At 39.7% G+C, this 12,558-nt stretch overlaps 1 protein-coding gene across 9 annotated transcripts in view; it reads right to left on the bottom strand.

The window, feature by feature from the left end:
- usp9 (ubiquitin specific peptidase 9) overlaps positions 1–12,558 on the bottom strand; it is a 54,508-nt gene that overhangs the window by 17,988 nt on the left and 23,962 nt on the right. For 3 of the 9 annotated variants that reach the window (XM_042494969.2, XM_042494972.2, XM_088083504.1), the window contains exons 14-32: positions 12,020–12,058; positions 10,042–10,175; positions 9,826–9,916; positions 9,177–9,290; positions 8,839–9,067; positions 7,582–7,677; positions 7,268–7,479; positions 6,384–6,624; positions 6,140–6,289; positions 5,583–5,703; positions 5,339–5,469; positions 3,262–3,540; positions 2,997–3,134; positions 2,697–2,834; positions 1,299–1,465; positions 1,048–1,156; positions 803–949; positions 324–470; positions 16–223 (exon numbers count right to left, since the gene is read on the bottom strand). In XM_042494969.2, the coding sequence (XP_042350903.2) occupies positions 16–223; positions 324–470; positions 803–949; positions 1,048–1,156; positions 1,299–1,465; positions 2,697–2,834; positions 2,997–3,134; positions 3,262–3,540; positions 5,339–5,469; positions 5,583–5,703; positions 6,140–6,289; positions 6,384–6,624; positions 7,268–7,479; positions 7,582–7,677; positions 8,839–9,067; positions 9,177–9,290; positions 9,826–9,916; positions 10,042–10,175; positions 12,020–12,058 (2,891 nt within the window). The remainder of the gene's footprint in view (positions 1–15; positions 224–323; positions 471–802; positions 950–1,047; positions 1,157–1,298; positions 1,466–2,696; positions 2,835–2,996; positions 3,135–3,261; positions 3,541–5,338; positions 5,470–5,582; positions 5,704–6,139; positions 6,290–6,383; positions 6,625–7,267; positions 7,480–7,581; positions 7,678–8,838; positions 9,068–9,176; positions 9,291–9,825; positions 9,917–10,041; positions 10,176–12,019; positions 12,059–12,558) is intronic. The other 6 variants (XM_088083506.1, XM_088083507.1, XM_042494971.2 and 3 more) reach the window with 5 other exon arrangements.

Genomic DNA, 12,558 nt, shown 5'->3' with positions numbered 1-12,558 from the left:
CTGGCATTTACCTACCTAAATAGTACATGTCGGTCAGGGTGTCGACTATTTGCTTGAGGTTGCGAACACATCCGACAGCCAGTGCTACCAGGAGCTCGAAGCCGGCATTGATGGAGGCAGGGGTGCTGCACACTGGGATGGCCTGCTCTGTGGGGAACTCCCCGCTCTTCATGTACTGCAGGTACACGTTAGACGCTGGGAAGATGAAGTCATCGATCAGCTCCTAATTGAGAAGAGAGGGACAAATAATCTCTTAGTGATGAAATGAGAAACAAAAAAAAGCACTTATATCGACCGATTCAGGAGTGGTCTGTTTAATTCACCTTTATGAGGTTTGCTCCTCCTTTCTCGCAGCCGATGTAATACTTCTTCTCTGGTGTCTGGAAGGCTAGAAGCTCTTTGGTAACTCCAAGGTGGCCCTCCAGGATGGTTTCCTCCACACCCGTCTCCCCTGTCCTCTTTACCTCATCCTAGTAAAAGAAAAATATTGTATACCATCAACTCTGCCTCATCATTAAAACCTCAGATGTAGCTTGCTCATCAGTTTAAGTCACATAACACTAAAAAACATTTTGACAAAGGACATTCTAAGCTTTCAGATGATATCAGTATTTTAAAAATTTCAAAATAATTATTAAAAATAATGATAAAAAAAAAAAGAAATGGTGACATTAATCTACATTTATCTCGAAATGAGCCACTGCGTCATTTGACTGATTTCGATAGAGCACACCACATACTGGCTTTTAAAGAAACGGTAACTGGCTAATCATGAAACATATGATTAAGAGGCCATTTTTACCCTTATCCGTTTCAGCCAGTCGATCTCATTGTTGAGCAGCACCTCAGCGTTTGGCAGGTTGATGTTGCTGTTATAGGCATAGTTCAGAAGATGTCTGAGCAAAGTGAAGTAGTCTCCAGCATGTTTGGCTCGCTCCTTGGCTGTACTCTGCACACAGACAATTGTAAATTAGAAACCAATCAACTTCTAAAATGTCTGGAAATGCATTAAAGCATAAAATAAACACTAGACATAAAGCCACTCACCCCCAACACGGTGAAGAGGAGGGTGATAAAAAAGAGGAGGGGTCGATGGCCCATACAGCACCTAGTTGCCATCAGGAAGAACTGTTCCTGGGCCATTTGACGCACAGATCTGTTTAAAACAAATTACAACATCACTGCTGCGATATCCTGTCAGAAGAATAAAAGGCTGGAAGTGATGAAGACATCTTCGCTATTTAAGTCTGTAAATTTATGCTTCAGCAAATTGTTGGAATGCATCCTGGTGTACTTACTTGCTGTGGCAGTGTAGCAGCAAGTCTATGATGAAGGTCTGCCAGGCCTTCTCCTTACTGAGCGTGTCCAGAGCCGTGGGCATGAGGGCAAAACACAGTGTCATCACCTCCAGGGCCTCGCAACACACCTGCTCATCTTCCCCATCTGGCTCCTTCGCTGCGTTGGTCTAACAAGAGAAGCGAACAATGACAGATATTACGCAAAAATGCATGTTGCGTTGTGCTTTTTTTAAAAAAAAAAAAGCTAATCAGCTAAGACCATGCTAAGACCATCAAGAGGCCTTTGTCTCTAGGTTATACCTTGCTCAAAGCTGAGTACCTTTGCAGACTGAGCTTTCACCCTCCTGCCTTTCCAGCTCTGTAACAGTCTGCATCTTTAATGGAGGCATGTGCAGCACAGACTATTTCATTATGGATGTCTGTGCTGCACAACTCGTATTTCAACTCGCACTTGTACGATTCTATGTTTTCAGGGCTGCACGAGTATGGCTTAAATGATAATCACGATTATTTTGATCAATTTTGAGATAATGATTCTTTATCATGATTTATTCATTTAAATACACAGAGCACTGCTTTCACTTTCATGTTGTGCTACATTCCTGCTGATTAGCAAAACTTTGCTTCAAAATTGGACTTTAAAATAAGGTTCTCTTTCCACAGTCAACTCTACATGGTAAAATAAAACGTTTTTACCCATGAATTTTCAAAACGTTTCCAGAAATCTTCCCTAATATTTTACCCCATTTCCATGACTTTAAGTATTTTAAAATGGGTTAGCCCATGTCATGACATAGTCATATATTATTAGACACACACCTCCCAGGCATTTTCAGATAGGACAGTTTTATTTGCTCATTAGACGTTCCTGCCGGCAACTCGCTGCTCATGCTAACAGACCAGACCAGCATATGCGGTCACCTCACAAAACATTAAAGGCAATCTTTTTGGGGGACAGATAATCAAAGATCCTATAGATATATGTCAATGCAATATGATATAATTGTGACATGCTTGTATGCTTTTAATTCTTGTTAAACAAACATCTGTTTTGTAAATGTGTTTATAAATCATCTGCAACCGCGTCTGAACCTGAAAGTATGCGACACCGTTCATGATTCAAATTAAAATATCCTAACAAAGAGCAACATTTGAAGGTTCAGGTTCAGGTTACTTTATTTGTACCCGTAAGTAGATTTTAATTGCAATCAAATGAGGTTACAGCGTCCATTTCAAAACGCAGGCCACAGAACGGAGCAAACAGGAAACACACCAAAAGGTTATTTAAAACCTCCTAGGACATAAGAGCCCACTCCCACCCTCCAACTCATCAAATAAATCTGAAAAATTAAGCAAACATGCCATTAACGAAGGTAAAACATTAAAACATTAACTTACCTTCTCATATATCTTGCTGATTTCTTCATTTGAACTGAAGACGAGCTGCACTGTACCACAGCCTGATGCCCACACTATTTTCTGTACCGCCCGGATCACACAGATGTCAGGGATGTACTTCGATGCCTGGAAGAAATTCTGGTGAAAAAAGTAGTCCCATAAAAGACATTATTATGGACAGCAACATCCCAAAAAAAAGCTTTTCTTCTATTCATCTAGACATTAAACCTCTAATAAAAACTAATTAACACTACTAGTGCCCTGTATTCTAAACTTACAAACCTCGATCCGTTTTCTTACATTTTCTGTTACCTCATCAGAGATCTGTTGGGCCAGGCGGATGGCTACATTGCGCAGCATGCATTCTGAGGCGGGGTTAGGGATGTTTTGCAGGGCACTCTGGAGGACCAGGGCCTGGTCATGAGTGGCCTGGTTAATCTGCAGACAATGCAGGGCAGGTGATGGGGGAGTGGAGAAGGATGAAAATATGTCAGACATGGGAGTCAACTGTTGAGGAACCTGTCATACGGTTAAGTCTCTGTGTGAATTGTGTGTGTTGCCTAACCGGTGAGACAGGAATATTTCCCTCAGCGTTGGGCTGGCAGGCCTCAGCCACAGCCTTCACATGCCCAAATCCTACGGCAGTAAGGAGGAGCTTGGCGATCTTCAGCGCATTGAGGTAAGCCCCACGACGTGTCTCCATGTCAGCCGATGGGAGGAAGTTGTTCCTGGTGAGCATGCTCAACACCAGGGGCAGACCACCACTCTTCAAGAAGTTGTACTGGAAGTCGCTGGCATCCTCGCCCAGAGTGGCACTGGCTGGCATCAGCAAAGCATAAACAACCTGGAACATGGGCATAAGAGATGGAAACCTTCTTATAGATCAACAAACAAGAAAGAGAAACTATTGGCCAGTCCCACACAACAGGTTTAGAGGGCTATCTTGGCATCTCTTCTGAGTCAAAGCAGGAACTCAAAATGTCAATATGTTCTATCAGCGTTCCTAGCTTAAGGCATGTTGTCATTTAAGACTTTTTTTTAATGCCACTTGGACTAAAATCTTAGACCAATTTTACAATAACCAATATTGAAGAGAAATATAAAATAATTTAGAGTTAGGAACAATGCCCTAACATTTATTGTAACTTAAAACATGACTTTTTGGGTGACATTAATGCGAGAGGAATATGGTAAACTTTATATATTGAAAAAATATATAATGAATTACTAAAAAAAAAAAAAAGTGATAATTCATTTTCAGATTTTACAATACAACCTCAGGAAAAAAAACAGTATTTCAACGTCTTAACATTTTAAAGGGTTTTGAAAGACTGATTTAAGACATTTTAATTTAATGCCACATGTTTACACTTTGTTGTGAATACTAATGGAGTTGCTGCACTGCTGCCCCCACACCAATCAAGGCCCGTCAGAATAACTGTGCTATTGACTTATCATACAATATAGGGACATGACCTCAATCATTTTGCGAAACTCTATAATGCCCACTGTGTTTACATAAGAATGTCTCCAACTTTTTAGCCAACATGATGCCAGAACAGACAGCAGAGTTTTCCCAACCAACATGAGGATTAGGTACAGCCATGCTTCCTTTATTTTCTCAACCCCTGCCTTCTTGCATCCAAGAAAAATAAAACACTTCAATGTTGACACAGCAAAGCTAACTGGTAGCCTACAGCTGCACTTCTGGAGTCAAAGAGATCGGTTCCAATAGTCGTTAGCTTGCTTACCCATGGCAACGAGCCAAAACGCCCGTCATTTGTAGTTTTACACTTCCAACAATTTTATCTCTGCAAGTCCACAAGCAAACTGCCAGGCTCCCTGGCCGTGTATCCCCAGAGTCCACTGCAGCACACTGGCCAGGTTATGGAGGTAACTGCTGTGTTCCTGGAGCTTTGTTTACTAGTTGCAACCAGGGATGGAAATTAGCACTAGCCACCAGCCTGACTGCAGGTAAAATATGCAAGTGGCTGCTAGATTTGCCTTCCTTAGCTGCTAAAAAAACAAGGATAATCTATCGAGCGGCTTGTAAATTTTGGAATCCACCCGCCATAGTGGCAGGTGGACAAAGAAATTAATTTCAAACCCTGGTCGCAACAGGCATCACTTAATTTTGTATTAAGTCTCAAACTGACTAATTCTGGGCTACTCCTATGGAGGTACTTTCATTTAATTCATACTTTCTTGTGTTACTTCCTCAAGAATGTGTTATATCTATTTTTTAAGATTATTTTATGTGATTTTTTAGCTTTTATTAGACAGGGCAGCTATAGCGTGAAGGGGGAGAGAGAGAGAGAGAGCGGATGACATGCAGCAAAGGTCCGAGGACAAAGTCAAATACACGGCCGCTGCAGCATGAACATAGCCTTTGTACATTGGGCGCCCACCCTACCAGGGAAGCTAGTGGGCGCCCTGAAAAAGTAAGTTACATTTTTAAATATTCAAAGTCCACTGTCTTAATACTCTTTAAGAATTAAAAGTTCATTGTGTACTTGCATTATTATGTTTACCATTTATCAAAGTTATTTCTGGGGACAATATATAGTCGCACATCACTACATCACAGGTGAGTCAAGCTGAGAATGCAAAAAAACTTGTGACAAAAGCACACTGAGACCCACCTCAATGAGGTAGAGCACTTGTGAAGGTGATGGCCCGAAGAAGCGCGAGTCCAGTGAGGGACTCAGGCTGTTCTCACCGAGCTTGGCGTGGTCCAGACACACCGCTCGCAGATTCTCCACGGTAGTGTTATCTAAAGGACACAGAAACAACACAAACATTTGAGTTTACATTTACTGTGAGTGTTTGTGTATGTTTTCATAAAATATATTGGCTGGATAATATTAAGCACAGTTGCATGTATACCTGGGGGCATGAGTTTCATGAGAACTCGGGCTCCGTCTCTGAGCAGCGGCATGTTGAGGTTGCAGCCCAGGTCAGCCACCTGCCACAGGAAGGAGATGTAGCGCAGATGCAGCGACATAATCTGCAAAATAGAAAGTAGGAGAGAGTTCACATACTGATCGACATTCAATATCATGCCACTGCATCTTCGATTCAGTGGTTAGAACATAACGCACTGTGGTCAACTTGTGGGTGAGTGACATTTTCATGTTGTGATTGTGACGTATATAAGGCTACCTAACAGACTGAAAACATGGATACAAAATAATAAATACTGCTCATTATTGCTTGCATCCTTAGAGGTTACTGGGAATGGATAGCTCCAGATTCTTAGTTTTCCTTTGTGGTTTGGAGTCAAGTAAAAATCACATTCTAATATACAACATCTGTCACACATCTGCAATTAATGATGAATTAAAACATAATTTATCCCTTCTTGTTGTGGCAAAGTATTTAAAAGCAACACGGAAATCAGCTCAGTTGAAACAGATAATAAAGCATCTGTGCTGTAAACTCACCACGCCAGGAAGACAGCTTTCCACCTCAGGGTTGGGCCCATCGCTGTAGTGGTTGCCGTGGTTACCAGGAGAGCCAGTGGATGAGTCAGACGAGCTGTCTGGGCTTGAAGGCATATTGGCACTCACCTGGGTCAGTTTGGCCGTGATCAGCTACAAAGAAAAATTATATCAAGTTAATGCTTAAAACCAACCGTTATGTTCCATTTATCTGAAGCAAAAGGATGACACCAGTCCGCATTCTCACCGTTTTGTCCTTCAAATTAAGCTGTCCAATCAGCTTCCTGTCATCAGCTGGATCAACAACCTCTCCACCAATGAAGAGCTCAATCTTGGTGTGTGCAGCATTAGCTTTGATCCTGTTTAGGATGCCACGCCGCACCGAGCCGATTGTGTCATTGGTGTGTGACCAGATGTCCAAGTCATCCACCTGACGCCCCTGGTTGGGGAAACGGACGATCAACGTGATATGCTTCCCACGAAAGGCTCTACAAGAGAAAGCAGAAGAAAGAGGTTTAAGTGAAACAGTCAAGACATACTACCTTTGCTGATCTCACTGTGAGAAACACGGCAATAAACGTAAATATATACTTTTACTCTTGTAATGTTCTGGAGCATACTAACTTACAAGGGAAAATGTTTTGAGGAAAGTAATGTTCATAAATTTAGACATATGGTCCACAGAAGAGAATGAGACTAGAACAGACATTCTCAATCAAATCAACTTTGCAGTATGATCAGAACAGCAACTATTTCAATGTGTACCATTAGTGGCTAATTTTCGTATAAACTTTTGTCTAAAAAGAGGAGTAGGACACTTTGATTGGTTTTAAATTATTACAGTAACTGTTATTTCCCTGTTTTAGCATGCTTGTTGAAGCACAATACACTGTAGATGAACATGGCAAACACATCAGTGTCCTTTTGTGTTAATTCTATTTCTATGGTGTGATTTGCAATAAAGGCTGCTGCAGTGTCCAGGTTGACTACATTGTTAAATACTTTTGTCAGTTTATCACATTGAAATTCACAGTATATTTAATGACTCATTTTAATGTCAAAGCCTTGACCAGTCAATGCACCGTAATATGTATTTATAATAAATGAAGCACAGTGTTACTGTGACTGTACCTTGACATTGGCAGTATAGTCCTCTCTTCATGGTAGTCACTGTCACACTCGTTGATGTACTCCTTGAGCACAGTGAGAACTCGCACCATGCGAATAGCCTCCTGACGGGCGCAGTTTATGCTGTCTTTGTCTCCGTCTAACACACACAGGGTGTCGTAAGAAGCCTTCAGACGGTCAAAACATGACTGGATGAAATCTTCATGAATTTCAACCTGAAAGGAGGAAAAAACAGGTAAAACGATGCAGACAGGTCACTTGTCATTACAAACAAAAACTAAACTTTTGATCTAACTGAAGCAGAACGGTAAACGTACCTGGTTGACTTGTAGTTTTGGTCCGAGGTTGGTGTAAATCTCCTTCAGGAGGTCTATGGCTCGGCTGGCAATGTCATCGCTTCCTTGAATTACCACCTGGGAGAGAGGAGAATACGGAAAATGTCATACTCAGGGCTGAGAGTCTGACTTTTATGCGAACATGTCTGTGGAGGACCAAAGCAATAAAGTGAAGAGGAGCCTTATTATTGACCACTCATAACAAAAAAAGGGGGCAACAGGCAGTGCACTACATGACTGCTTTTTTTTCTCTGGCAATATGGTGGCAACCAGACAAAACCTAGCAGAACTGGCTCTGGGGGAAGAGAGGAGCACATCTGTCAAGTGTCAGCTCCTCTTTTGTTGATGCAATTCCTAGCTCAAGGCTACAACAAAAGCACACAGTAGTGACAAACTGCAGAGCATCTTTTGCTCACTCGTGCACAAAGTAAAAGCCATTATATTAAATCTTTAGTTATCTCAGAGCAGAGTGTAATTAGAGCCTAGCCAATCACAATTAAAATTATCCATTTGGCAGACGCCTTTGTCAAAAGCAACGCACAAATGAGGTAAAATCCAAGCCATAATAGATCAAGGAGGAACCTTTGAGAACAAATGCCTCAACACTCAGTTTCCCAAGTGCCACTGGCACCATTTTGAGAAAGCGGCGATCAATTCTTTTGCTTTTAGTTGCCATCAGTCACAACCACATTTTAACACAGAAAAAAAAACATGGACAGCAAACAACAAACAACAAAACATGAATCCTAAAATAAATTAATTGTTAATATTTTTTGCATTAGTGAAATTTAAATATGGCCGAAACAGTCAAAACTGAAACTACTTTTCTCTACTGACCTTCATTGTTTTTTAAACAATGACAAAGATCTTATCTTGCTCACATGCACAAAAGCATCTGTTTTGGAGACAACAGAAAAGCCAATTAAGTTGCTCTTAAAATTCAAATTCTGCTAAGTATCATATTAAAGAAAGACTTTTGTTAGCTTACTGCAATTGTGTTTTGTTTTTTTTTTAAATAATTAGTATCTTAATTACTCAAAATATAGAGTGAATAAAAGTGGCAACTATATTTTCAGTTTCAGTGATAAAAAACTGATAGTGTCGAGCCTTGAGTAAAGCATAAAAAGTTTTTAAAAAATCAGTCAAAATACTAAATAAAGGCACTTTCACCTAACGGCCTCCCTCCCCAATAAAGAAAAAGACCTCTTTATGTGTGCCTGATGCAACAAATCTCCTCACCCTCCAGAGGTAGTCCAAGCCTATTAGTTCCAGGTCATCCATCATGTAGGCCCTACGCTTCGCCACCAGCTTGCCCTCCCTGCAGTTGACAGCCTTGAAGAACCTCTCAAAGCATTTCATGCCGTTCTCCGTCAGCAGAGATGGGTCCAACTGCAGGACGTTGTTCTCAAAGAAGTCCTTATTGATGTCTGGGTCCAGGTCTGGCTCATCACCCATCAGCTTAGAGTACCTATTGGGTGGAAGGAAATTAACAGCATTTAGAACAGACATTTGCTGATTGACAAACTGAAGGGAAATCATTCACGCCGGAGGCAAGAAAAGATAAAATAAAAATGTACCATTTAAAGCAGGCCTCACGGTCACAGAGAAACACTGCATTCTCAGCCAGACACTTCCAGATCTGCTTGGCCTGAGGGGCACACAGCCACAGCTGGCCATCTTTTAGCAGGAACCTGGCGAAAAAAAAAAAACACAAGAAAATCAATAGTGGACACTGAAGGCTTGAAAAAGGTGTTTGTGAAGGTCACGTAGTCCGTCCCAGACTTGCATCATAACTGCTGGTGGGGGTGAAGTCACTGGCTACCACTTGCTCCTCGCTAATTACTCACTGTTGTCCTTGAACAAGACACTTCAACTGAGTGGTCTAGTAGCTAGAAGACACGACCGTGGACGTACTGTTTAGCTCCCACAGTTTGTGTGACATATTAACCCTTTAGCAATTGTTTGGGGCATTTAACACACTTTTCCTTCTTCATTACATCCCATTACAATGGCATACATTTTGGCAAGATTGTGTATTTTTGTTTAATCTTGGAATTCCCAGGTCAGCTCCTACAATAAGACTAACATACACTGTGTAAGCAAAATTGTTACATTCATACTGTTAAGTGCAAAAAAAGCACCACTGAAACCCATTCAAACTGCAATCTTTAAGGAAATTATTTACAATTTCCAACCATAATCTGAATGTAAGATGTGATGTAGTACCTCAGGAAGTTGAGCCGTTCCTGTACTTCCTGTACATGGCTGTAGCGGCTTCCTGGCCTGACCGTCTGTGGGTCAAACTCAGCTTGTTCTTCTATAAAAGGACACATACGACCAGTCAGACTACAGACAGTGCACATCCCTGAGCCAACTGCTGTACCTATGAAAATGAAATGTCCTGACAAACATGGTGAGCTATTTCTGGCCCAGACAGCGTACCTTTGGAGAACTGCCTCATGGTCTCCATGTAGGCCGAGAGGTTCTCAGCCACCAGGGTAACCAGAGCGTGGTTATGCTGCAGCTGGTTGATCAGGTCATGGCGGTAAAACACATGAGGACTCCTCTGGGTTTGACTAAAGAGAGAATAGGAGGAGGTTGTAAGGAGGACAAAAACAGAAATTCAATGAGAAAGCAAAGGCGACAATAAAACAGAGTGAGAATAAAGCTGACATAATGTACTTTTAAGTAACATGATTTCTGATTAAGAAAAATATAGCATGACTGATTTCTCATTTGTTTCTATCAGGGTCATACAGAAAGCAGCTTTTGGCGTAAATGTGTGTGTTTATGTGTGTTGTAGAATAACCAGCAGAAGAAGTCATATCAATAAAGGCCATTTCCTGCCTTGCTTTCCACTTAAAATAATTTTTTTGGCTTGAAAAATAAACTCGCAAACCAAATGAGCCTGAAATGTATTTTTCAGTTTTGATAGGCGCCCAGTTTAAAAAGAGCCACTTGGGAATCTGCAACACATTAAAATCTTTTCAAATCACCAATGCCAAATTACCAAAGAGTTGGCTCAGATTTGTTTAAATTCTGCAGTGACATTTTGACTCCAGCTCACTTATTAGCAGTGGCTAGATTACGCTAAATTGCGAAAAGGCTATCTAAAACACATTCTAGTGTTGCTACATATCTCAAGTAAAATGACTTTCTGAAAATCAAATGCAGGAAAACAACATTAGCATAAGATCTGAGTGGGTTCAAGGCATGAAATACCCCTGATATTTTGCATTGAGTGATTTGTGCTGAAAGGAGCTGGCATCAGGAAGAATGGGGCTCCATCTCAAAGGACCTTTCATTTAGTTGTGTAACTGTCTAGATTGTGTGTGTGCACTACAGCTAATGTACAGAGCTGAGAAACTGCACAGAAAATCTAATGAGACAGAAACACACATCAGACAGAATTTACCCAAACACATCTGCCTTTTAGAAATTATGATAACCATGAATTACATTACATGACGCATAACATTTTCTGGACGCTTTGACTTGCATTTAGTCACAACACTCTGATTTAAGCCAGATGAAATTGAATTTCATTCAAATAAAATGTTTTTATTATATTGCTTAATAATGAAAAACAAAAGACATAAAAGTAATGTGACAATTCACATTCAACTAATTATCATATTTTTTATATAATACGATAATACAGTATTATGTATACTGTAGTGGTGTCATGATATACTGACAGTAACTGTGATATTTATAAAATGAAATACTCATATCATGTTAATATGTAAATAATCTGGTGTCTCTTAAATCATTTGTTTTTTTCCATCGTCACTTTGACCTCCCTACACTCATATTTTGAGTACAATTAATTTACCCAAATAAGACAAAGAAAAAAAAAACCCACAACAATAAAGTTAAAGATGAATTTGACTTCAGCATTATAATATTAAAATTTTCTAAATATATCACAACAATATCATTATTGTGAATTATTTTGGCCACAATAATCATGGAGTGAAAAACAGATATTACGTTAGCTTTAATATATCATATATATTTTACAGTATATGATTGTGACCACAGTTTTCAGTTTAAATATCTATGATTTGCGTTTCTCTTTTGACCTCATTTTCAAGTTCTTAAACCTAAAGTCAAGCGATTCAGCTCGTGACAGATGAGCATCTGGTTTGCCTAGTTTTTAACAGCAAGAGCTAGAGCTTATTGCTTAGGCATTAGTCAGAATACACGTACCTTGAACTACAAATGTGCAGGACTTAAAACAAGAGATTGTTCAAGGAATCAGTCATTTGAGATGAAACCCAAGAAAGAATTGCTTAAGCGGATTCATGACAGAGATTTACATTTGATATAGTATATATATCATAAAAATGTCAAAGAGAAAGTTAGACTTGACGTGAAACAGGAATAGGTAGAACCCTGGAATTGGCACTCAACTTACCCCACTAAGTGCGTTTGTATGTTAATTGGCATTTTCTTTCTGAAAAACAACAGGCATGTATGCTACATGTTTTCTATAAGACTAGAAAAGTGCACTACCTCAAATCAAAAATAATTTATGATTAATGCTGAAACAATATGACTTCATATCAACCTTGCAATTATTTCACAAATGTAAATATGGGAATGTCAAATTAATGTTTGTAAAAATCTCTTTAAACTACTAAAATTCCATAACTATTTTAAGTCCTCATAACATGATTAACTGGCAGAGTTTTGAATTGTATAACTAACTGGCTACTTTCAAAAATGGCAAATGTATATGTTTCAAGGTCCTGAAATTGTACCAATAACATTGTTGATGTTATTAGTAAAAACTCTGGTTTTCCTACTGTAACATGTCAAAACATCAGCTGAGTAAAAGGCCTGTGACTAAAAAATTATTAATGTGAACACAAACTAACTTTTAATATTTAAAGAACATTCACGTGACAAACTAGCTACCAAAATAGACAACAGCTACCTATTCAGCTATAGACA

The sequence above is a fragment of the Plectropomus leopardus genome, chromosome 10, assembly GCF_026936395.1.
Source record: "Plectropomus leopardus strain MGB_pleo_1.0 chromosome 10, ASM2693639v1, whole genome shotgun sequence".
Taxonomy (NCBI): domain Eukaryota; kingdom Metazoa; phylum Chordata; class Actinopteri; order Perciformes; family Serranidae; genus Plectropomus; species Plectropomus leopardus.
Note: the sequence above shows the minus strand (reverse complement) of the source record. Positions and strands in the feature narration are given on the sequence as shown.